This window comes from Podarcis melisellensis (genome assembly GCF_964234715.1).
Source record: "Podarcis melisellensis genome assembly, chromosome: 1".
Taxonomy (NCBI): Eukaryota; Metazoa; Chordata; class Lepidosauria; order Squamata; family Lacertidae; genus Podarcis; species Podarcis melisellensis.
In genome coordinates this window covers 97,109,150-97,135,799 of record NC_138528.1, presented here as the reverse complement: position 1 = coordinate 97,135,799, position 26,650 = coordinate 97,109,150, and the positions used below count along the sequence as shown (strand labels likewise).

The 26,650-nt window shown below is 40.8% G+C and overlaps 1 protein-coding gene across 1 annotated transcript in view; it reads left to right on the top strand.

Annotated features, from left to right (window-relative positions):
- LOC309379298 (von Willebrand factor D and EGF domain-containing protein-like) overlaps positions 1 to 26,650 on the top strand; it is a 195,746-nt gene that overhangs the window by 98,701 nt on the left and 70,395 nt on the right. Inside the window, exons 13-20 of the mRNA XM_081928384.1 lie at positions 1,183 to 1,319; positions 4,493 to 4,654; positions 10,911 to 11,015; positions 14,261 to 14,375; positions 16,647 to 16,897; positions 18,450 to 18,669; positions 22,665 to 22,802; positions 26,194 to 26,346. Of these exons, the coding sequence (XP_081784510.1) occupies positions 1,183 to 1,319; positions 4,493 to 4,654; positions 10,911 to 11,015; positions 14,261 to 14,375; positions 16,647 to 16,897; positions 18,450 to 18,669; positions 22,665 to 22,802; positions 26,194 to 26,346 (1,281 nt within the window). The remainder of the gene's footprint in view (positions 1 to 1,182; positions 1,320 to 4,492; positions 4,655 to 10,910; positions 11,016 to 14,260; positions 14,376 to 16,646; positions 16,898 to 18,449; positions 18,670 to 22,664; positions 22,803 to 26,193; positions 26,347 to 26,650) is intronic.

Genomic DNA, 26,650 nt, shown 5'->3' with positions numbered 1-26,650 from the left:
TCACGTATAACTCCTGGATTGGTGAATTAGGCTGGTCTGCTTTAAAATGCTACCTCTGTCCCTACTGCAGACCGTTGAAACTGCAGAACCAGTATGGCTAATGTTGTCTGCACACGGAATGGAATAATATTGCTTGGGGGAATTGTCACATATCCTATGGCTTTTGCTATTATAAGGATGATCTGTAGTAATTCTTGAACCGTCAAAACGACAATCAATGGATGGCTTATCAAATAGCTTCCGATGAACATCCCCTTGAGCAACATTCAACCGGAATCTTTGATCCTGCTCAGATCCAAGTCCTCAGAGGAACACCTTTTCTTGACATATTTTCCCCACACATACACACTTATGGGATCACTTCAAGTGCCACATATATGAGATTACCAAATATTATTTTGGATTAAGGGTATTTTCAGAAATCCCTGATCAGCCTTCAGCATAAGCTATCTAGGATGAGTGTATGGAGTTTAAAAGCAGTAACTGCAGCGTGGAGCTATTTTGTGACAGGGTGACAGATAAGTGGTTGCAGTTGCTGTGTGTGTGTGTGTGTGTATACATATACAGTGGTACGTCGGGTTACAAACGCTTTGGGCCACAAATGCTTCAGGTTACAGACTCCGCTAACCTGGAAGTAGTACCTCGGGTTAAGAACTTTATTTCAGGATGAGAACAGAAATTGCGCAGTGGCGGCAGCGGGAGGCCCCATTAGCTAAAGTGGTACCTCAGGTTAAGAACAGCTTCAGGTTAAGAACAGACCTCCAGGACGACTTAAATACTTCACCAGAGGTACCACTAATATATAGATAGATGATAGATAGATAGATAGATAGATAGATAGATAGATAGATAGATAGATGATAGATAGATGATAGATAGATGATAGATAGATAGATAGATAGATAGATAGATAGATAGATAGATAGATAGATAGATAGATAGATGATAGAGCCCACCCAGCCATTCCTGTATAGGCTTCCTCATTCCTTAATGCTCCCCGCCTTTACTCAAAAGTTCCTGTATTTAGAATGTCAGCTTGGTGACATATGAATGCTCAGAGTGGGATTCCAAAGGACATGCGCCTGCAAGTAAAGCTAAAGAGAAGTAATAAAAGCAATACAAAAAATTATGTGCATGCTCATGTACCACAGTCCCACTGCTACATGTTTGTTTCCCTTATAGAGCATCCAGTAGAGATCACAGATCTAATGAATGGGGGTTTCTGTGACGTCCGGACGTCTGACTGTAGCAGAATCCACGTGTTTGGACACAACTTCAGAGATTCTTCTGATCTTCATTGTGAGATCACCCGGATGACTGTAAGCAATACAAAAAGGGGCTCTCTTCGTCAGGAACCTTTACATATTCTCTAGGTCTATAATTTATTGAACACAGACAGCAATGTTTGCCATAGTATTCTGTGGCAAAAAACATCGCATTGGGAGATAGTGGCATGTCCATAGTACATTTCTGAAAATAAACCCACAAGCTTATCACTGGGTTTTCCCACAAAAAGCCACAGTTCTATAATGTTATACTGCAGTGTGAAAGGAATATTAGACATCAGGACAGAAGTACTACAAATATCATCACTAAAACGCATGCAATAAACCCCATGTCTGAAGCAGCCTGAGTCTAAGCCGGCATGGCTCTAATACTGTGAAGCTGGAGAGATAACATGAATCTCAGCTGGTCCTATTTCTTGTTTACTGGCCTGCATCTAGTGGTTTGATTCTCTTAGTCTAGTTATATGTGTATATTGCCTGTTATTATTGGAACTGGAAGTGATAAGTTTTCTTTCTGGCATGTACACTTTATACAATTGGTGTCACATCACCTCAAGATTGGTCCATAAGTGAATCAAAACCATGCAATCTCTTCCATTTCTCAGCGAGATTTTATCCCAGTTTTACCCTAGTTCACTGATGCTTGAAATCACAGTATTATTATTTCTCAATTTGGTGCATCTGGAATCTATACGCTTGGTTGTATTTCTAAATGCATTTGAATTTTAAGTATCATAGCTAACTATCCAAGCTTCCGGATACACAGCTGTAGTCTACAGCTGAATGGTGGACTATTAAGATTATTATTCTACATCTTAATCATGTAATATGATAGCTTTATAAGGCTGCATATAAAAGAATGTATGGTTAAGAATTATTGGGATGAGAGGGGTTCTCCATCAGAGTGTTTCAAAAATGGATTCATTACAAAAAAGTCTTTCCCAGTGAAGCAGAAAGATACAGAACTTTCTGAAATTGTTTGTAGAAAGTAGACTTCTATGTGACAGGATGTATCCTACAATCCTAGAGATCCACATAGAATATTTATGTACAAATAGACTGTGTTGTGAGCCATAAGTTTCATGAAGGGCATGTCTAGATCCCATGCATTTGAAATACAGAATCACACGAATACTACCAAATCCAGCATCAGTCAGGAATGCTACTGATAGGATGACACAATCAGTTTGTCCCACAAATTACATTCCTTCAGATGTTGTTACATGAAGTTGCTCCAGCTATGGGAATGTGGAAATGGCACTTGCCACAGAAGATAGGATTCAGGCATTGAAATAACATTTCCAGTTTTGACATGGGGAAGTTTTTAATGTTTCATGTTTTATTGTGTTTTTAATATTCTGTTGGGAGCCACCCAGAGTGGCTGAGGAAACCTTGCCAGTTGGGTGGGGTATAATAATAATAATAATAATAATAATAATAATAATAATAATAATAATAATACTGCCATCAGCCAAGGTAACTGAGCTGCGAAGGTCTGATCCATCCATTTTAAAATCCAGTTCCCAATACCATGAGGACCTCAAGTTGCTCTGCTTCAGTTTTATATAAAAAAAGCAATTTTCCAGCTCTCACCAAAGTAGGGGAAAAAACTTGAAAACATAAAACCGGGACTTCAAATATTACAGTTGTCCCCCCCACACACACACACACAAACACTTAAAATGCATTTCCCCCCGAAGACTTGACATTGCATGTTTAGGTTATGAAGCTTTTGCTATTAAATTCTGAAGGGCACTGTTTCTAAAGTCACTGACAGAATAGTGCAATCAGCAGGGTGTTTGCAAAGGCAGATCTAGGGGAGCATGATCGGTTCGGTCACACCAGGCGTGGAGCTTCTGGGGCGCCACAGCTATGACTCCCAATGGAATGTGAGAGATGGGCGGGCAGATTTTGGCATCACCAGGAGGCCACTGAAGTTTGAGACACCAAGGTCTGCCACTGGTGTTTGTTTTATGCATAAATACATTACAACACCAGCAAATCTTAGAGCCAGATTTGACGCCAATTATGATTATTATTTAACAGAGTAAGCATAGGGTTAGTATAGCTTCCTTCCTTCCCTCCAGCTACCTAGAGAGGGGAAGGACTTCGGCTCGGGGGTAGAATATCTGCTTTGTATGCATAAACTTCCAGGTTCAATCTCCAGATAGAGCTGGGAATGTGTTTCCTGTCTGAAACCCTGAAGAGCTGCTGTCGGTTTGTGGCAACAATACTGAGCTAGCTATGGTTTGACTTTGTATAAGGCAGCTTCCTGTGTAACTACATAGGAAGAGTCATACAGAAGGGGTTGACCTGCAAAATATGTAGCTGTGTGCATGTTTTCCTTTGTAGACACAACAGCAGCTACAGAGGATAATTTGAACCAGAGATCAAATTGTGAAAGCGGTGCAAGTAGGAGATTCATCATTGCTCATCAACTGGGGTGGGGTAATAATAATAATAATAATAATAATAATAATAATAATAAATTCTACCCCGCGCATCTGGCTAGGTTTCCCCAGCCACTCTGGGCGACTTTCAACAGAATATTAAAAACAGTATAAAACTTCACACATTAAAAACTAAACAGAGCTGCCTTCAGATGTCTTCTAAAAGTCAGATAGTTGTTTATTTCCTTGTTATCTGATGGGAGGGCATTCCACAGGATGGGTGCCACTACCAAGAAGGCCCTCTGCTGGGTTCCCCGTAAGCTTGCAGTGAGGGAACTGCCAGAAGGCCCTTGGCACTGGATCTCAGTATCCGGGCTAAACGATGGGGGTGGAGACTCTCCTTCAGGTATACCAGGCCGAGGCCGTTTAGGGCTTTAAAGGTCAGCACCAACACTTTGAATTGTGCTTGGAAATGTACTGGGAGCCAGTTGTAGGTCTTTCAGGACCAGTGTTATATGGGCTTGGCAATAAAGTTTGCAAAATTGGCATAATCTCTGAAGCATTATAGTATCTGTTGGACGATACACCCCATTTCATTGTGCTTATACCAATCAGATTTGAACATATTGAATTCCTTTGTTTTCCTCGGGAGTTCTATTGTGTCTGCTGTGTTAATCCACTTAACACAGCAGCACATCTGATCAAAATCTTCCATAAAGAAATTTTTATATATCCATATAGATCACTTAAAATCTACAGTAAGTACATGTAGACCTGCAATAAGTCACAGACATCTTCCTGCTCTGTTTCCTGCAGTATCACAATGGTGAATGGGTATCCAGAGACCATGAAAACACCAAAGCAACGTTTCTGAATCTGACAACGGTGGACTGTCAGATCCCACCTCTGAACAATACAGGAGCAGGAGCTGTTCGTTTCATGATGGATGCTGAGCCTTATGCAAGATGGCAAGTGAAAGTAGGAATTTCTTGTGCTACTAGCAAAACAATTTCAAAAGACATTTCTCAAGCAGCGTGATGATAAAATGGGAGATTACGGATTTCTTCCTGCTAATCACTGTGAATAGGAGTGCACACGAGAGCAAGAGATCTTTAGTATTGCCCATAATAAATAAGAAAACAAAGAAATAGCAGAAATTACAGGCATTGTGGGCATTTTAATAAGTAGTCTTAAGGTGCAAATTACAATCACTGTTCCTAGTAATCACCCTGAGCTGATATAGTGGGTGAATCAATTCTTAATCATCTGCATTTCATTTCAAGAGACACGGCTGAAATTCTTGATTAGGTCACAAGTGCAGAATGACTTCAGCTTCATACTGCTGCCTGTTGGGGGCCTTTCTGGCTCATATCCTCCATTTTGAAATTGTTGTACAGGACAGCTCTACTCAAAGAGATGGCAGAGAACAATGCTGAATACCTGGGGATCTTCAGTTTTACTGTAGCTGAGCACAAGTGGCTTTTCTGTGAGCTGCTTCTGCAAGGGGGTGGTAATATTTTTGTGGCCCAGCCACATGGATGTAAGCCAAACTTACCATCCTTTCCCACAGAATTGACATGTCTGCATGTGGCACACCCAGAATGCACTTCAGCTTGCTGATTCAGTGGTTGGAACCTACCCAGGTCAAGAGCACTCCAGACCCTGAGATCTAAGGGTAGCCTCTGGTGTCATGGGGGGGCAGTGGTCTTCAGTGATGTTATTAAGCACAACACACTAAGCATTAACCACAGTTGTGGAGAGCATGTCATTCAAATAGAAAAACACAAAGTCTAATAACGGAGCAAACATGTCACCGATCAGAAATTAAGACAGAAAACCTAGCTAAAAGGGATGTTGCGATGCTAGCTGTGAACTGCTATTGTGAACAGCCAGATAGGACAATGGTGCCACAAGTGCAGGACTTTCAGGCTCCCAAATGCAGAAGTGCTGGCTTATTTATTTACTTGTTTCATAAAATTTATGCACCACTCGATTCACCATAAAGCAGCCTAGCCAAATGATGAAACAATAAAATTGAGAAAAAAATCACAATCATACTTTACAACATTGAAATACCAAAACATATTAGTTACCTCAACTTTCTAAGCACATGGGTTTGAATGTTTTTAGCAGGCACAGTGCAGTCAAGGTGCCTGCTTGATCTCGATAGGCAAGGAGTTCCAAAGTGCATCTGCTGCCACACTAAACTATTGAGTTCTTACAAATATATAACAGGTATTATCTGGCACCTGCAGTAGTGCCAGTTCCACCTATTGAAGTGGTTGAGTGGGCACATCTGGGGCAGAGTAAAGTAATATGAAGTGAAGTAAGACATATTGCACTCTAAAGAGAGCCCCATCACACACCCACACCCAAAATAGACCTATGGAGTCAGAAATTACCAAAGTTCATCACTGGTAGACCTCAACATATTTGTTTCACAATTTTCTAGACAGGCAGCCAAGAAGATGCCTAATACTCTACCCTTGCTGCTTTATAGGAGACTTTGATCTGCCCGTGTTCCTCCAAAGCACAACAGAATAGTTGGGATGATTTATATACATTTTGTTTTTATTTTATTTTTTTGCAGTAGCTTATTAACTTTTGAAGAGGAGATCAATGTTTATTTTTGTTTTAACCAAAGCACAGCAAGCAAATGAATGGGGTTTATTTGAATATCTTATTAGAGGCTGCTAAAGTCCTAATCATTATTAATGTTCATCTGTTTGATCATTAGTGCGGTGCTGAGAAAATGAACACCTTGAGGGCTTTAGTAAAGGAAAGAAATTAAGGTTAAAATTGCATTAAGAGTGATCAGTTTATACAGATGAGGTAGTACTTTTGCCTGCAAAATGGCAGGATGCTAAACTAATCCTTCTTTCCGCCTCAGAGCTTGATTCGCTTAGGCCTAGAATCCATTTTCAGCACCAGGAGTTTGTATCAGTCGTATCATCTCCTACACTAACATTATCTGGGACCTTTATTTCTATATATGCTAGCTCATGCGAAGACTGGGTCTGATTGAGTGCAGAGTACATTGACCCACCCCATCAAATAGCTACATCCAGTCCCAAATAGAAGCATGGCTTTCCATTTCAGATTTGAGCTGCAGACCACACACTTTGCAGATTAAACCCTAGCTAGAGACCCTTGAAAATGTTTTTCCCGTCTTATTAAGATGGCTTGTCTATGAAGAATGTGGCTAGGGAGCCCCTCTTCTAAATCAAATACTGAGAGAATTGAGTTCATTCTTTAAATTATGTTAAGTTATGCTAATTCAGTTTCAAATTCTCTGAATAGATTGTAAACTTATTTCCTTCCTTTGAATTGCAAATGCTAGGCAGTGCTATATCCTCACATACCTCAGTCCCACCTGTTCACACCTGAGTGGAACAGGTAGTATTTTATCAGTTTAAAATAATATTATGTTTCTGGAACCGTTTACTTAATGCTGATTTTGGGGGGCGTGTCCCATTCTCTGTTCACCAGGAAATATCAGTTTTGTGTGTTTAGCTTTACATGAGTTTTCTTTCTGTTGTTTGTGATTTTTGCCTCTCCTTTTTTCTTCTCAATCTCTTCTGCGCCTCACAGTGATGCCTTCCATCTGTTTAATGCCGTGGCTGTTGTTACCCACTAGACCTACTAGGGTGTCAAGGAGGTGATGGGTGCATGGCCAGTGGAGACACCGGGGTGTGGCCAAACTGTCATGGGTTTCTCCCCGTCTCTTTCTCTCTTGAAAAGATAATGTGAAGAATTGCATTTTTACAATTATTTAGTACCTAACTAAGCTATGTGCCATGATTACAGCTATGAGATACAAAAAAAATACACACACACTTATTCAAGTAAATTTTGCTCAGAGTAGACTCATAATAATAATGATGATGATGATGGCAACAAAACATTCAGCAACACTGAGTTGAAAGAGGATCATATGGTGGTAGTCTTTCCTCCACTCCTTTCATTTGAGGGGATGTAGGAAGCAGTGGACCTTGATGGCAGAAAGTGAGGAGGAATTAAAGAACCTTTTAATGAGGGTGAAAGAGGAGAGCGCAAAATATGGTCTGAAGCTCAACATCAAAAAAACGAAGATCATGGCCACTGGTCCCATCACCTCCTGGCAAATAGAAGGGGAAGAAATGGAGGTAGTGAGAGATTTTACTTTCTTGGGCTCAATGATCACTGCAGATGGTGACAGCAGCCACGAAATTAAAAGACGCCTGCTTCTTGGGAGAAGGGCAATGACAGGCCTAGACAGCATCTTGAGAAGTAGAGACATCACCTTGCCAACAAAGGTTCGTATAGTTAAAGCGATGGTTTTCCCAGTAGTGATGTATGGAAGTGAGAGCTGGACCATAAAGAAGGCTGATCGCCGAAGAATTGATGCTTTTGAATTATGGTGCTGGAGGAGACTCTTGAGAGTCCCATGGACTGCAAGAAGATCAAACCTCTCCATACTGAAGGAAATCAACCCTGAGTGCTCACTGGAAGGACAGATTGTGAAGCGGAGGCTCCAGTACTTTGGCCACCTCATGAGAAGAGAAGACTCCCTGGAGAAGACCCTGATGTTGGGAAAGATGGAGGGCACAAGGAGAAGGGGACGGCAGAGGACGAGATGGTTGGATAGTGTTTTCGAGGTTACCAGCATGAGTTTGACCAAACTGCGGGAGGCAGTGGAGGACAGAGGTGCCTGGCGTTCTCTGGTCCATGGGGTCACGAAGAGTCGGACACGACTAAACGACTAAACAACAACAACAAAGGAAGCAGTGGCAACCTCTTCAATTTTGGTGGTGATGCAACCTCTTTCTTTTGTGTCTTCTCATACCCAGGCTAAGTAGGCAGATTCAGTGCTTCCATCTGCTCTGATGTTTCTAAAGGGGTAGCAAAAGTGGTGTGACATGGGTTGCCAGCACCCAGGGTATTGTGCCTGTTAACCAGGGGACCATTAGCACTCCCTGAGTCCTTTCCACCAGTCCAGTATTGATAAAGTCAATGAAATACTCTACCATGGGGGACGCGGGTGGTGCTGTGGTTGAAACCACTGAACCTCTTGGGCTTTGCTGATTGGAAGGCCAGCAGTTCGAATCTGTGCAATGGGGTGAACTCCTGTTGCTCTCCCCCAGCTTCTGCTAACCTAGCAGTTTGAAACCATACCAGTGCAATTAGATAAATAGGTACTGCTGCAGTGGGAAGGTAAACAGTGTTTCTATTGGCGCTCTGGCTTCTGTCACGGCATCCTGTTATGCCAGAAGTGATTTAGTCATACTGCCCACATGACCTGGAAAGCTGTCTGCGGACAAATGCTGGCTCCCTCAGCCTGAAAAGCAAGATGAGCAGCACAACCCATAGTTGCCTTTGACTGGACTTAACTGTCCAGAGGCCCTTCACCTTTACCGTACCTGTATCTTTAATGTGCACATTTGAGATATTTGCCCCACCAGTCCCCGCACTCACTCCTGCAGCACCTCAGAGACCAGCAGCTTCCCTATGCAGAGATACTGGGGTGGTGGTGGGACTCTCATTCTCCCTTGGCACCACTCCCTTGCCCCAACTCTCTCCGATGATTGGTCTATGACCGATAACTTACTTCTCCTCCTATTCCATGTTGTCACCACCGCTCGCAGCACCAGCTGGCAAGGGGGCAGTGGCATGGGGTGAAGATCCTCAGCACTGCTTGCCAATAGGTTGGAATGAAGGGGCAATAGCTCGGCGGCCTACACAAGAGGCAACTGCGGCACCCATGAGTGTCAAGAATGGTGGAGAGCAGGATGAGGGCATGAGTATACAGTGGAACCTTGGGTTACAGAAGCTTCAGGTTACAGACTCCGCTAACCCAGAAATAGTACCTCGGGTTAAGAACTTTGCTTCAGGATGAGAACAGAAATCATGCTCCGGTGGCGCGGCGACAGCAGCAGGAGGCCCCATTAGCTAAAGTGGTGCTTCAGGTTAAGAACAGTTTCAGGTTAAGAACAGACCTCCAGAACAAATTAAGTTCTTAACCTGAGATATCACTGTATTTTTAAAGCCCATGCAGGGACGCCCTGGCAATCAGCCATTGCTCAAATCCACTCCTCAGTCTGCCCACATGAACATTGGGATATTTTCTGTGTGAGGGGGAAGGCACGCTTTTGAAATTTTGTACCCCTGTGGCCCTGCCCACACTACACCACTGGTTATAAACACTCAGGACAAATGGACCTCTTAATCTTAAACCAAGTCAGAGCAACCAGTTATCCAGGGCTTCAGGTAGGGGTATCTTCCAACCCTACATGGAGATTCAAATGAGGACTTCTGCAGGCATCTCCTCTGCCACTGAGTTCTGGCCCTTGAATAGCACCTCTTCTAAAAATCTGAAAACTGAGAACCTATGTTAAATCCCCATAAACCAGAACTTGCTTTCCAAATTCTTGAACAATGAGCATAAAGGATTTTTCTCCAACACAGAGCAGGAGGGCAGATAAATTCTTACACTATCTTGTCCAACTGAATGCTTAGCAACTATATCCAGATGCCACCAACATCACGCCAATCATGTGCATTCAGATATTATGTGAAAAGTAATACTGGTTATGATGTGCCAAAATGTAGGGTCCACTTTGTTTGTTTGTTTGTTCCACTATTCTGTCACCAGCTAAACTGCATGTCTTCTGTGCCTACAGGAAATACATATGGCAGGGGTGGGGGCAGTATCGGCCCTGATTTTCTGCTCATTTCCCCTTAGATTGAACACTTCAGGCCTTACATCTTATGAATGAATAGCTGCACTGAGTATGGAAATCCATCTTAGGGGGAGTCAAGGGCAAAGGCTGCCATACAGAATCATCTTCCTTTGAAGCAGGCTCAATAAAATCTTGTTGACATCTATGAGATTCCTCTAGAGTAAATGTTTTATGGATTGCAATCAAAATGTCTGAAGCAGGATTTATTGTTCAAAATTGTGTCAACTTGAGTAAGAAATTTACAGGAAGAGGTTAAACAGAGCACGGCAGTTATCAGAAACTCCAGATTTTATCCGAGTGAAAAGATATTTTGGTAATAAATGAATGGCTTTTCAGTTTGCAGCATCAAGTGATTTGTTAGCTTGCAGGAAAGTAACTTGCAAGTGGTTTAATTTATCTTCTTGGCAGACATTTAGTTCAGGGGTGTATTGGGCATGTGCTTTAGAATGTGCAGACAGTATCTGTATGGAACATGATCACATAAAATGATATGATATATTTTTTGTATATTTTAGATTTCTAATGATGGTTTCCAGTACAGTAATTCAAAAGTCCTGACCTTGTATGACGGAGTCTGCCAGGATTGCGAATTCCATCAAAATGGGCTTTGTAAATTAAAGGTAATTTCAAAGCACTTAGAGGTTTAATACAGAACATCCATCTTTTCCTTAACCCTCCGGTTTCCCTGGATTGCCTGTGTAGCTTGACAAGTGTTGGAGAAGAAAATGTGTTTATTGATCAGCTGGGAAGCTAAATATATTTTCTTCCATTCACTTGTAAATTATGCCCTTTTTATATCAATCGTCAGGAAGCCAACACATTGTACATAAAAAAACATTTCTTCCAAATTAACATTTTATATACACAAAGAATTTAGCACCTCCATGCTGGAAATGTTCATGTAAGTAAATGAAACTTGGAAACAGCAGAGGTTCTGTAATTATCTCAAATAAGGCATCTTTCACACTCAGAAGATTCCACTTTACAGAGAGCCTTTGCTGGGACAACATTGCTCTCAGTCTCCACAAGCAACATTTCTTTGTAAGACATGGTGTCAAATTCTTACCAGTCCTCTCAGATTTACTGGGGGTATTGCAGCTACCAATCCTATTACCTCTGGGCCTGTTATCTTCAAGTATAGATGTGATTGCCACAGCTGAGAAACAACTCTCAACAACTACACAGGCGCAAAACTGCTCTGTAGTGACTTTTTAACATGAGGACAAGGTCTACTGTAGTTTGATTTCAGACCCAACTCTGATAGGTACTTCTAGCAGCATTTTATTTTATTTACACCCTGCTAAGTTCACTCTTTGACCCTTTACACCCTGATGCAGCCTAGTCAGCAAACTAGCTACATGGTTCTATGCCATAAATTCATTAATTTTGTAACTTTCCCACCTGTTGGCTCTGTCCCAATTGCATTATGTGAAGCAACGTACTTTTAAGGGTTATGCAAAGCTCTGTGGTTTAGTTATCATTCTTCTTGTTGTTATTTACGTTATTTATTACGTTATTTATTTATTGTTTAGAAATGAGCATCCCGGGATCAAATAAAGAGATGTTATGAAGCAGATTAAAGAACAAAAAAAATTATTTTTCAAAGCAAAAGAATGACTTATTCAGGAGGTTTTATTGAAAAAGAAGCATATAATATCATTCTAACTAATATCCTGCCTTGACAGCTGGAGTTGGGTTCCATCCATACGCTGTTGACATTCAACTCCTATTTCTTCTTGCTATCAGAATCATGTGTGGCTGCACAGATTCTGCACTGGTGCTCAGCCACTGTAATGGACTGGATGAAGGCTAGTCGAGGTGGAATTAGATCAAGGTGCTATGACTCAGCACTTTTTGAGCTTGGGAGACAAGCATATGGCCAGTTCTCTATGGGGCTGTGCTCCCCTTGTAGTACTTGCTGATTCTTCTCTGTCACTGGAGAGCCAAGTGATTGGCCAGTTATGGCTGTTCCTATACAGGGATGGCCTTGCCATAGTAATTCATGCTCTGATAAGCTCCCAACTGGATAACTGTAGTCCACAGGGTGGCTCTTGCAGACCACTTGGAAATTGCAACTAATCCAGATGTAGTAGTTTAGCTTTTGAGTGGAGCAACTAGCTGGAGCCATGTTAATACAAAACAAAATCTGCATTGACTGCCAATATACACCGGAACATCATACTTAAGAATGGTAAAGATCGACAGATTAGATTCTAGATCACTGTTCATTCAGACAAGTCTGTCTTTTAGCTTAGCAGAGGCGAATAATATACAGCATTACATGAAGCATGTAATTCAAAATTTACAACCATTATCCCCTCATTAAGTGGAAACAAGTTCAGGCACCTATGCACTAAATCACCAGCTCCCACACTACCTGGCTATTGGCCATGCCGACTAGGGATGATGGGAGCACAACAACATCTGATAGGTACCACGTTGGCTAATCTTGAAGATTCTCAGCCTAGCTCCACCCACCTGGTGTGAGTGCAGCTGGTGAATGTTACCAAGTGGGATAGAGCTCCAACATGCCAGTTTAAGTGTTATTTTGCAAGCCACTGTTTATCCCATCACTCAGCCTTTGTTTATTTTCTAGAGGGCACCAATTTGGGTGGGTGATGGAACTTGCAACCTAGTAGGGAATGCTCAGCTTAGGAGTGGTTTTATGCCACTGTAGCTATCTGTTTGGAGGCCCTTTGAAATAAAAAAAGGGGGGAGTATGTAGAGAAGGATGGGATTTTGTATGATTTGCCCACATGCCTAGATACATGCTAATCTCTATATGGTAGTGGATGGCACTGTGGCAATGGTGATTTTCACCTGACCTCCATACCGCTTTAGTTGCTGTTCCTTATGGGGAAGGGTGAGGCAAATGGCGAGGCCAGGACAGTGGAAATTCACCAGCAGGAGCGCCAGATTGTACCGACTTTTCCACTGCCTCTCCCTTCTCTTTCCCAGTAAGCAACATCAGTCAGTGAGTGCTGCCACGCCACCAAGCCATCTGCTGCTGGCTCTGTGTAAGGACTCAATTATTGCACAATGTGCATTGTGTAACATCAGCAAGCCCATATAGAGGGAGGACTAGAATGTGCCTGGGAGAGAGAACTGCTTTGTTTTGGGACTGTTGTTCAATATGACCTTTTCATGTATGTCTTCTTTTAGTATGCCTTGTCCCCCGAGAAGCAGCATGGCTCTAGGCATGGGGAAAGTCATGGTGCTTAAGTTAAGGCAGGCAAGAAGGCTTGCTAGTCCTGAGGCCATCACACACACAAATGGAAATGACTGAAGCACGTTGTTGCATCCCATTATAACCAAGGATTTGTGCTATTGAATGGGGATATGTGGCATTTTCCCCTTTACAAATGGCTTCCGAGCAGATTGGCAATTTTAATTGTATGTGAATGAAAGGAGAATTTTAGGAACTCTGAGCAAACAGTTTCACTTTTTTTACTGGGTCATAAAGCAGCGTTTCCTCATAACTGTAGTCATAGAGTTCTGTCATACAGAATTTTAGCTATTATACCCTTAGAGTGGAGCCCAATTTCAGCAGGACCAGATAATTAATCACTCTGATAACAGGTGTCTGGGATGAATGATCTTGTACAACATGTTAGTGATTTTCATATGATTTTTTGTTACAGTGGCATTATCCGGCAGCCTGAGATAAGCCATTCACAACTACAAAAATCTCACAATGAAGCTGGCAAAGCCTGTGTCATTACAGCAATTTTTAAGAATACACTTGTATTCTTCCCCAAGGCAACAGAGTGCTAGCATTTAAATTGCTGTCATTTCATTATTCCTACAGCAAAATATTTCAAGCAATTACTTGCTGCTAATTTATCTTTCTTCCCCTTACTTGCAGGAAAATGCTTGCAATATAGATGGATTATGTTATGCAAAAGGTGATTCGAGCCTTACGAGTCCTTGTCTTCTCTGTGAACCAGATATTTCCAAATTCACCTGGTCTATCAATGAAAGTAAGCCTAAAATGCATACAATGTTTCTATGGTATTCAGGTTTTGTTGCGAAACCAATCCGGTGTTTTTGAGAGAGGGATATTCTTTTTCTGGACCTGTATGTTGTGTACATTTCTAACATTTCTCTAGGCCAGCATTTATTAAGCTGGTGTCATCCTGATGTTCTGGATGACAATTCACATCTGTGCTGTCTAGGCTGTGGCTGATAGGTATTTGTTCAGAATATCTGGATGACCCAGATTGGCCAAGTTTTTGTAGGATGTAATCTACAGTAGTACCTTGGTTCTCAAATGGCTTGGCTCCCAAACAAATCAGCTCCCGAATGCTGCAAATGCGGAATTGAGTGTTCCAGTTTGCGAATGTTTTTTTGGAAGCTGAACATCCGATCTGGCTTCTGATTGAGTGCAGGAAGTTCCTGCAGCCAATCAGAAGCCACGCCTTGGTTTTCAAATGGTTGTGGGAGTCAAAGAGACTCCCAGAATGGATTAAGTTCAGCAATCAAGGTACCACTGTACTTTCCTTGGAGAAGGCAGATTCTCATTAATAGGAATATGTATATTTTGGACCCTGATGATTATGCAAAGGTTCCAGGTGTGTGCTCAAATATTTCTGAGCAACATCATGGGGAATGTTTTTCTAGGACAAAGGTGAAACTGTCAAGCTCCTTTGTTATTTTTGCTGTTCAGTATTGTTTATGCAATCTTTTTATATTTATACTGGCTTTTTGGGTATGTTAGATTTGCCATTGTGATGTTGTTTTATTATATTATGAAATTGTTTCGTACTGCTTGGTTTTGAAACGCATTCCTGTTTTCTTTGTTGCAAGCTGCTTTGAGAATGGTGTCTCTCTGTGTGAAAGCAGCATGCAAATAAAATTATGAATGAATATATTTTCACATCCTTTGAAGACAGAATAGTCTAATCTGGAAATATGAACTACAGTGATCAGGTGACTTATTTTCCATCAGCAAGGAAAACCAGTAAATGATACTTTGGGCCATAGCTACCACATGGCAGTAATGCTGGGTCCAACAGTATCCCTGAATCACACAGTGGTCCTTACAGTGGGGTGACTTCACCCAAAACAGATATGCCATGTCATCCTGACTACTGAGTTCCCTGCAATCACCAACTCTGTCTTATCCAGGCAGAGTTTATTCACTATCCTCAAGTCCGCCACTGATGATATACATCCATTGAAGGATAGCACTACACATTGCTTCCTGTATTTAAGAGTTAGGTCAAGGCATTCCTTAATCCATTTTATGATACTTAATCTATTTTAAGAGCATGGTTATATTACTTTGATGTTTTTATTGAGAGTATTTTTTTAATTGTATCTAGGTTCTTATTGACTAGGTTCTTAACAGACATGATGACTGTTTTCAATTGGAATGCACAGTATAAAGTTTAAATGTAAAATAAATAAAAGCTTTCCTGAATGCATTGCTCAAGTTTCTCAAACATGCTGGTAACTGTTTTTGACTAAAATGTTCTAGAGGTATTTTATCGTCTTTGTCAACTGCTGTGTAACATTAACCGTAGCCACCACAATCAAGCTCAAATGTTAAGTGTATGCCACTAAAATGATAAAATGTGTGCCCTTGCTGCCCAGAAAGAGGGAGAAACATGGCAGAGAGACATTCACACCATACATTAAAAGTGCATTTATTTATGAAAATATTTTAATCTGCTCTTCATTTAAAAAAAAATCCAAGCAGTTTACAACATCTGTACAATCAAATACAATAAAAACCTCATCAACTACCTATTACTGAAATATATTTCTTTGATTGCCTGCATAAGCTTAGCAGCATAAAAAAGCTTTCAGCAGATGTTCAAAGGGTGAAAAAAGGCACCTGCTGAATCTTTCTTGGAAGAGCGTTTCCCAGAACTGGGCCAAGGACACTAAAGGCTTGGTTTCAGGCCACTGTCAGATGAGCCTCACAAACCTTGGGATGACCAATGATGCTCCTGCTCCTACTACTTTAACAGTCATGGCTTTCCCCAAAGAATCATGGGAGCTGATTCCCCCTCACAGAGCTACTATTCCTGACACCCTTGACAAACTACAGTTCCCAGGATTCTTTGGTGGAAGCCATGCACTTTAAATGTATGATGTGAATGTACCAACAACCAACAAGACTGTGACCAGTGATGTATTTTTGCCAGCAATTTTCTGGTGGTCCAGGTGGTAGATGTAGTTTGAAAACCGCTGTCTTATGGAATTAGAACATTCTGTACATTATTGCATCTTGCTGTTTTGCTTAGATAACCAGCCTCCTGTGTTCCAAGCCCCAGCCAGCCAGCTTCTGACGTTTGCAGGAGAGAATTTTGTGTACCAACTGCTAGCAGTGGATCCCGAGGGATCAGCCGTGCTGTTCATCTTAGAAAGTGGACCTCCAGAAGCCACCCTCTCTCCTGCTGGCCTTCTCATTTGGAAAGTCAGCTCTGCCGAATCAGAGAGCTTTGAATTCACCGTGTCTGATGAATGCAATGCACAAAGCAGGCACTCGGTTCAGGTAGGAATAGGGAACCCTTCAGAAAACTGGTTTATCACACTATCCGTTGCTTCCATTATAGCTAATAATTTGTTACTGTCTTTAAAAAGCTAAGACTTCAGCTATTTTCAAGTAAGTGCATATTATCCAACATGACAGTAATGATCAATTAATCTAATAAATAACTCGGAGAACGTAAAACCCATATATACAACGAACAAGAGAGGGTACTATCGATTGCTGTCTGAAAGAACACTTTTGCCGAGCCTCTTAATGGTTCATTAATCTGCTTTAAAATTCACTGTGTGCATTTGGATCTTTGAAGAAAAGCACATAACAACATAAAAGACCAGGTTTTCGCCATAAAGGGGAGAACATAATTCATTTGCAATGATATTTTTAGAGGTTCCCATGCTCTTATGTCGTTACTCCAGAGCCTCGGCTCCCTGGCAGTGCTTCTCTTCTGCTTTGTCTTTATTGCAAGGTGTTCCATTAATCCTTCAATAGGGTGGGCTAATGAGGTAAATGCATAGGAGGAAACTTACAACCAGAAGTGTCTCGCTCACAATGGATAATTGTTAAGGAGCCTGGAACGAGATAAGTGCAGGATAAATATTAACCCACAACACTTGTTACAGAATTTACATGGTACCGCACCCAGACTTACCTGGAAATGCATGAAAAATAAATAAATCAAGGATTAGATTCATAGTCTGTATAAGGCCAAATGAGATGTTATGCCAAATACACAGCTGCCACTGAAAATGGCAAGTGTGTGACTAACTTTCCCCTTCCTCTCTGCAATGCTAACTGTGTCCTGATAGCTCATCTTTATTTAGTCCATGCCAGCAGCCAATGATGTGGCGCAGCAGTGGGGAAATGCAGGATGTTGTGGCATTAGGAGATGAGCAAGTTCTGCCAGCTATTACAAAGATGCTGGGACGTGATGCATACCTCCAGTTTTCAGTGGCTATTCCATATTTCTCATGTTGCATTAAGTGCCCCATGTAAGTGCTGCTTCTAGTAGACATGCAACAAGAGTGGCAACAATAGAGAGGTCCTTTTCAGTAGTGGGATGCTCTCCCCAACGAAGTTCACCAAGTACTGACCATATCTGATTCTCTTTCTATTGTTTGGGGTGATTTGCTGCTGGTTGGTATTTTAATGCTGACCATGCTGATGTTGTGTGTTTTGCTGCAGTTTATTATAGGTTTACTTTTAGAAACTCTCTCTGGTGCTTACTTTTATGTAATTTTGTATCTGTATTGCATTTTTTGATGCAAGCCATTTTGAGATCTTTATAAGATGATGAATAACAATAATATGGCCCTCAGTATGTCTCAGCTTCATTTCAGAGAATATTTCTTTGTATTTATAATTTCATATTTGGAGCTACAAACCATGGTTACATAGAATTCTAAATGACTAGATCTTGAAATAGCTGTTTTACTAAAAGAAAGTTTTAGGAGGCTGGATACTGAACCCTCCCTTTTTAGAAAAGGTAGTTAGATGCTCCATTGCAATGCAGTGCAAGAGAAAGAAGAAACATCATCCCAGTGCTTTCCTCTTTTAGATTGCAGTGAAACCATGTGGCTGCTTAAATGGTGGAACATGTATCACCAACATTAACTTCCCTCCGGGTGTTGGTGAATATCTCTGCATATGTCCCAGTGGATTTGAACAGGAACTTTGCCAGAACAGTCGTAATGACTGCCAATCAAACCCATGTGGGATTGGCTCCTGTATCAATGGAAAAGATAGTTACATTTGTAAATGTCCAGCAGGTTGGAAAGGTAAGCAGAGCTTTGCATTTTTTTCTGGAGTCTCCTTACTGTTTTCTGGTCAAATTTTGAGGCAGTCTGTGTGGAAGTAGTGTCTGGCACACTGAAGCAGTATCTGAATATCTTTTCCACATGGTGGGGTTAATGCATAGAACCTAAGGATGGACTAATCTGTCAATTTCAATCCCTCATTTTCCCAGTTTTAAGTTTAGTTCACTACATTGTGTTTTTTTTCTTTAAAAATCTTCACCAAAAAATCATCAGCATTCCTTTGGTTGGTAAACTGCCAGGTAAAATTTGGAGAGGTGCAAATGGATTTTGGTCCATATATTGTTTTGGGAAGTAAAACTTAGATAGTTTTGCATTGAATTGTTAACCAAACCAAATTTCTCTCCCACTCCTTTGAAGCAAGGAGACAGAATCAGTCATTTTCTACTTACTAACTCTGGGACACAGGCATCTGACCACTGTTCCCCACTACTGTACTTTGTTGCTTAATTGTTGCAGATAGGGTAACACGAATGATTCTGACATCTGACACTTGTGCCTGAACTGACACCTCAGGATAATCAAAACACAGGTTGAGGAACTTTGGAGTATTTCCACACTAAGGCCCTTTAGTACATCTGAGACATTGCTTTTCTCCTATTAGCACAAAATACAAATACAAATTCCACACAGCAGCAAATATACCCCATTTATTACCTAGCAATATCATTTTTCTGGTCAATGTCTTTCTAATATCTTTCTTCAAGTCAATCAAATTCACCAAAGTTGCTTTCAGCAAATGGTAATTGAAAGCATCTTGGTTGCTAGTTCAGCCCATTTAGTTGCTTCCTCTTGTTCCTAGCTGGGAGATTATAAACAGTCTTATTTGCTCCCTGAGTAGCCACTCTGAATTACCACAATGTCAGTTTCTCTTCCCCTGGGGTGGGGGGTGGGGCTTTAATTATTTATTTGATAGGCTATACAGTCTATAAGTCAGAAGCTATTCATTACCTAGCTATTCATATATTAAATTCAATCCCTTATCTTGGAGCTTAAACAGATCTCCATTTCCAAGCGGACATCTTCAGCAAGCAAAATAGTCACATTTCCAGTGAAGCCGTGATTTAAGTAATCAAGGCTTTCTAAGAATATGATCCCATGTTAATTTCTGGAGAGAATGAATTTCTCTACAAAAGGGTTTAAGGCCAATATGTACAATGATTTAATACAAAAGAAGGTGTGCAACAGATGATGCTAACCACCAAGCAAAAGGGGGGGATATCAGTTCTTTAGATTGTAAGATAACAGGGGAATATAATAATCTTTTAAGCTTGTCCTGACAGTAGCAAATACACTGTGAACAATGGGGGCCCTTCCCTCCATTTATCAATAATCATAGGGAAAGCGATCTGCTTCAGTTACCCCCTTTTCCTTCAGGTTCATGTAAATAAAATATTCACTGTTTTTGCCATTATTTTCCTGTAGCAAGTAGGCTTGGGGAGGGGAAACCAAATAAACAAATGATTGAGTGAAATAGGAATATCTCTCACCTGTTTTAATGGCAGGTGAAAAATTATATGCAAGTGCAGCAGAAAGCCAGCTGGGAAGGTAGATGATTTCACTTCAGGGCAGGTTCCATTACAGCAATAAAAGCTTATCCTTGATGTTGTGTTTATGTCTCAATTCCCCAGAAAGCCATCAATAATCTAATGAGAAGGCAATGCTATACTGCTCAAGTGACAAGACTGTTTCAGCGTCACTTCTTTACAAATGATAGCAAACAGATAGTAGGAACAAAGACACGAACTCTTTAGAGAGCACCTTAAGTATCATCTCTGGAGAAGCAACTCGTGGAGAGTGCAGGAGGCATTGTTATGCATACAGAAATACAAGGGCAATCTTAATTCCTCTCTGCTGTCATTGATAAGACAACATTAATTTTGGATGCATGCCAGGGGAACAGGTAGAGGGCTAAAGATTTTTAAAAATGAGCAAGAGCCATGGGAATGCCTGTGTAAACTGTGGGCCCAGAGTTCATTCGCAGTAATTTTAAACTTCCATTCGATACCTTCCCACTGGGACATCTAAACACATTGACAGATATTTAAAGGGTTTGGTGCTGATGCTCATTGCCACCATTTTCTGTGCATAAAGAGCACGGTGAGGAGCACAGATATCGACAAGTTAGAAAATAAGGTGGGGGGGCATAATTCACAAGGAAAGCACACCCTTTCCTGCCTTCCCTTTGCAGTGTCCTTGTGTAAAAGAGTGTGAAGATTTTCACAGTTAGGGAGAGAAATACCCCTTTTGCCAAGTTGGGAGAGCTCTAGTCATGTGTGATTAGATGCTCCAAAAGGCTGTTGAGGGTGCACATTAGAATGGACCTTTGGAGAGATGTGGACCTGCATAGACAACACCTGCATTTGGATGCAGATTCAGTCCCAGGCTTGTCACATTGCTCTCCAATGAAACCAACATACAGATAAACAAGGAGTGCTTCCATCAGGACTGTGGATGCTATGCATCAAATTGTCTTTCCATTGTGACTGCACTACACTGGCACACCCAAATATTTTCCCACTCATATTGCCTCCATTTTGTTTCCACATTTACATTTTGCCTCTCACCTACCATGTTGTCTACCTTGGGTTGCTAAGATGGCAAGGACTATCAACCAGAAACAAGGATGCTGGATTGACCAGGCTAGCCCCTACCATCTATCAAAATGAAAAACAGTGTGTCCTAATCCCTAAGTGCCATGGGCTGAAGAATTCTGATACATGCAAATGCCAGACCTCCCTGCATGTGTGCTAATGTAATCAGTAGAACACTCATCCACTCATTCATTATCAGTACCACAAGGCCTGTGCTCTTTTATGGTTTTCCTAGCACCACATGACCTGTCCATCATTTTCTTTCCATTTTCAAGAAAGTGATCCTAACATCACCATTGCTTTTTCTCCCTCTGGAAAACCCATATCATCAGAAACCATAATGTTTCTTTCCTAATTTTTAAATGGTTTTTGGGTTCCTGAACCAAGAGATTAATCATACAATCAAAATGATTAATTTGATAACAAAGATATGGCAAAAGCCATTCATATATAAAACTATCGATCTTACAGAAACTTACAAGCAGCAGATCCCCGAAACCAAAGATATCTGAAAAATTTGGGTTCTAAAGAATATCTGTAGGAGAGGGAGTAATTAGTAATTTAAAGCATCATGGAATTTATGTATATGGGAACAAACAACCTGCCCTAAACCCACTGGTGAAGTTTACTTTATATTCTATAGCAGAAGAGCTAAACAAAGCTTCAAATATTTTGTGTAGCTAAGATTATCATTGTCACTTAATGAACCCCATGTTGATTACAAAAAAGCACCTGGTTAATAATCTGTGTTGACCTTCCAAAACACATGACCAGATTTCCAACCACTCTCTTCAACCCATTTCTTAATAGCAGATTGAACTGCAGCAATTCACTGATTACCCTATTTAGGTCCATCTCTCTCACAGACACAGTTTCACCTGCTGGTTTCTTTGTATCAAATTTCTATCCAAATCATGGAGACAGCTCAGATTGTTTTTTCTTCCAGCCGGTCAGCAAAAAACCTTTTTTGCACAGCATAATCAGCTTTGGTTAGCAAACCCAAAGGCCCAAATAGTGACCCTAGATTTCAAATTATATGATAACATTGCCGGGATAAAAGGAAAACAAGAAAAGCATGAGGCGCAATTTGAGAAAAGGGGGTTATTCATTTCCTTCGGGTAGCTAATGCTTTTCACCATAACTCTCAAGGTTCCACATTTTTGATAGCAATAAGCTGACAGTAATGAACAGTGAAGCAGCAGGAGGATGAAATGAACCAGTGGGGAGTTTGGGTGGCAAATGAATGACATATTCTTCAATGAATTTACAGCTGAGACACCTGCCTAGTATGCATGAAAGTTTAAGCTTAGGATTAATCAGAGGCTTTTCTGTTTATTAACCTCCACTGTGTTTTTCCTGGCACAGGGCTTACTTGTCAGGACGATACAAATGAATGTGAAGAGGAACTTTGTTTTCCTGGTGTCTCATGCACAAACACAGTGGGATCTTACACATGTGGCAACTGCCCCAATGGGATGCAGGGTGATGGTAGAAGCTGCAAATGTGAGTATTCTTTGTTTGTTTGTATTTATTTTTATATCATTTCGTGTGTGTGTGTGTGTGTGTGTGTGTGTGTGTATGATTAAGCAATATATATAAGTATCCCATCCTGCATAAATTCTGGTGCTTGTCTACAAAAACTGTTGCATGTGAAAAGGTGTAGAAATAAAAATACAACACACACACCAAAGTCTGCATCAGAATAGGCTGGATGCTTCAAGCTGAGTAACCCATGCAACATCTGGAACATGCCTTCTTCTTTTTTTGCACAGTATAATCAGCTTTGGTTAGAAAGTACACAGGATTAAGACTGAGCCTTGATGCTTGGTATCCTGGCCACTAGAAGTTCTTCACATGGCTTCTGAGAGCCTTCCTGACTCACCACTATACATAGAACCAGCCCCTTCAAGTGGTGGATCAAGCATCAATCCCTCCTCAAGGGTTTTTGTCATTTGAGGCATGATGCTTGAAGGGGCCAGATTCCGTTTTTTTGAGTCTAGCAGCTCATGCATGCTTAGTTCAGAATATCTGAGAATGAGCACAGGTAACCAGAGATGCTGCAAGTGTTGCATTAGGTCTGGAAGTGCAGGGGGAGTTTTAATAAAAACTTAAATATAAAAAGTGAAATCACAAAAATAGTAAGTTTTTTTAACTAATTGAACCCATATTTTAAATTGGTTAATACAGAAGGAGGATTATTCCCATCCACATATTCTATATTTCTTGGTAGCTGCTAGGATGACTGTTTAAACACAACAGAATGAGCCAAATTCTCCCTTTCTTGCCCAGCTGCATTCAAAGATCTGGGATGGAGGAACTTATTGATTTCAAACTCTGACAAATGGAAAAGTCCATCTTTGAAATCCTGTTACCTAACAGGATTCCAGTTCATTATAACAGGTCTCAACAATGTGAAATGTTGCTTATATACTAGACCAATTCTGTTTTAGTTTTCATCATTTAGCAGCTTATTTTTCAACTCAGGTCGACTGATTTATGATGACTTTTTTGATATTGCACCTCTGTATTTTTGTTTGTTAAACTGTAACATATCTCTGACGATTTGGCCGTACTCAAAATTTTGATTTTCTTCTAGTGCCCTCACTCTTCAGACTTTATAAACTTGATTGGTTTAGAGGTTATGCTCACCCAACCTTTATTTCTTTTCGTTGTAGCCTCCTCACACAAGAGATACATTTTATTTACTTAAAAATCAATAAAAATCTAGTTACAAAAATATGTCAGTGGGTGAGCGCTGTGCGTGTGTGTTTTAACCCTGACTTCAAGAAAAGAGTGTGGTGCTCAGAATTCCCTGAGCTGGTATTAGAGAGGGTGTTTAATGAATCATTCACTTCATTATGCATAAAATAATTTATGAACACTCCTGAGGATCTAGCCACCTGCCTTCTTGATTTTTCTGTTTGTGTATACTTGTCTATTAACCTTCAGTGTGGAGGAGAAACAAATTAAATGAACTAAAGAGGGAATGGCCAAGAGCTTCACTCCTTTGTTGATTATAAAAGAAAACAGCACTCTCTCTCTCTCTCTCTGTGTGTGTGTGTGTGTGTGTGTGTGTGTGTGTGTGAGAGAGAGAGAGAGAGAGAGAGAGAGCGCGCGTGTGAGGATAACAATAGCTTACAACTGAGGAATCCTAGAATCAATGCACCATCTATTGTAAAGTTGATTAAATCTTTCCTTGCTTAAATTTACAATTTAGCCTGATATAAACAGCTTTCTAGTCCTTTGCTTGAGTTCAGGGCATTTTGTGGCTGCCTTGAAGTGCATCTGTGTTTTGTGTGGGTTAATTCGATTAAGTGTGACTGGAGAAAGGAAGATTCAATTAAAGTCTAAGCAAAATCCTGCCCTTAGCCAAAATGTAGTTGCTTATTTGCACACAGCCAAGCTTTTTAAAAGCTTTCTTTGACATAACAGTTGTACCAAGCCTAAATAAGCAACTTCACTGAAGTAATGAAAACAGTTATTGCTTGCAAATTCCTTTTTCATGGAAGATTTTCTACTGCCTTGCCAACTTGGCTTGGAATGACATTCCAAGATATAAGAAGAGTTACTGTTCTGAGAGCTGAAACAAATCTGATTCAATAACTGGAGTGCCTGGCTTTCCAAAAAACAAAAAACAAAAACCCATTGGCATGTAAAAGCAGCTGCAGAGACCTCCAAATTTGATTAGAGCAGCTGTGCTGAGGGACAGTGTTTTAATCCTCCTCGCCTTATGCAGCAGAATATCTGAAGACATGTGGGAATGGAATGAGGGTAGAAAGAGTTCCACAGCCCCAATGCTAGCCAAGGTCAGATAAGTTGGATGTTACACCACCATTGTTGCATGACAATAATGAAAGTATTGTTTTATCTCTGTTGGTGACACTAGTTAATGGAGAGAAATAGCCCACTCTGGCGGATGCAAGAATATGATGCAAGAAGCTGCTAGCTGTCTCCTAAAGCCCATATTTTAAAAGCCTCATGCGTTGCATCTGAGGCACATCCGTGGCTTATTACCAAGATATGGGCCATTAAGTCAGCCTTGAGGGCTTTTTTGTTATATTTTGCTTTATTCATCACAACAGCATTCCTTCATTAGCACGTCTCATGGCGGCTCCTCTTTTGTAATCAATGCCTTATCCTCAGCTGGGTCTCCAACGCTAACGCTTATGCTCATCCTGGCACCACGCAAAGTCCCACAAATCCTCATGCCTTGGAAAAGTTTCAGCTATATGTTGTGCGCAGTAGGTGGACTATGCTAACCTGTGCCTAAAGCGCCACCGTGAGTAATGGCTTCCCAACATTTGATGGAAAATATTCACACTTGCCTTCTCAGTGAAGTTAGCCAGTAGCTAATTGCTTTGAAACATGGCTCCAAGTGGAATATTCAGTCTCTAACTTATTGGAGGAAATTAATATTTTAAATAGTCTCCGATGGACAATTTACTTGATTTACTTCCTTGAGCACTTTAAGCAAGAGTGTCCAAAGTACAGCTCTTGAGCCAGCTGCTGCTTGGAGACGTCACAGTGTAGTTTGGCAACGATCCATTTTGTATAAATGCAAGCTAGATCTGGAGTAAGGCCAGCATGATTTTGTTTTTAATTGGCCAAGGTAATGTGTCATTTTAGTCCCTCCAGCAAAGTCTGTTACTTTATCAAAGGTCGTTTGGGTAGCAAACTTCTCTTTGCACGCCCTCCATTAGATGTGGATGCTAAATTATATCTTGTTTTGATGAGACTCCAGATGCTGACTCATTTGACCGCCTTTGTTCCCCAGTTGGCTTCTGGGATAACATCCTGGAGGGTTATCTGATTTGATGTTAAGTCTTCATTTCCATCATTAATCACAGCAAAACTAACACAGTGATTCTTTCACCTCTGCTCTTTTTTATTACAGTTGAGGACAGTGCTGACATGACAGAAGCTTTCATTAATGATAATCATAATCCTAAAGGTGAATGGAAAAAGAGTGAAGGTAAACAGCCAGTCATACCTCTAGAAGCGAAGACGTTGCCTGCAATTAAGTATGTTAATATTACTGATGTTCATGGTAAGTGAAGTGTGATTAGATGAGTGTCAAAAGGTTTCTTTTCAGACTTTGTTGTGTATGTACATAGCTGTCACTGGTTGCACAAAACTAGTCTCCTAAACAGTCTTTGCATAAAAGCTTAAACATATGGATTGAAAAAGCATACAAATCACTTTTAAATAACATTAGCTCTTCAATGTGTTGGCGGGAATATTAATTATGATTGATATGAAGACTGGGTGACTGCCTGTGATTCTTAAATTATGGGATCGGGCCCAATAAAGCATGGATGGGCAACCTTCCAGGTGTGACCTTCCAAGAAGCT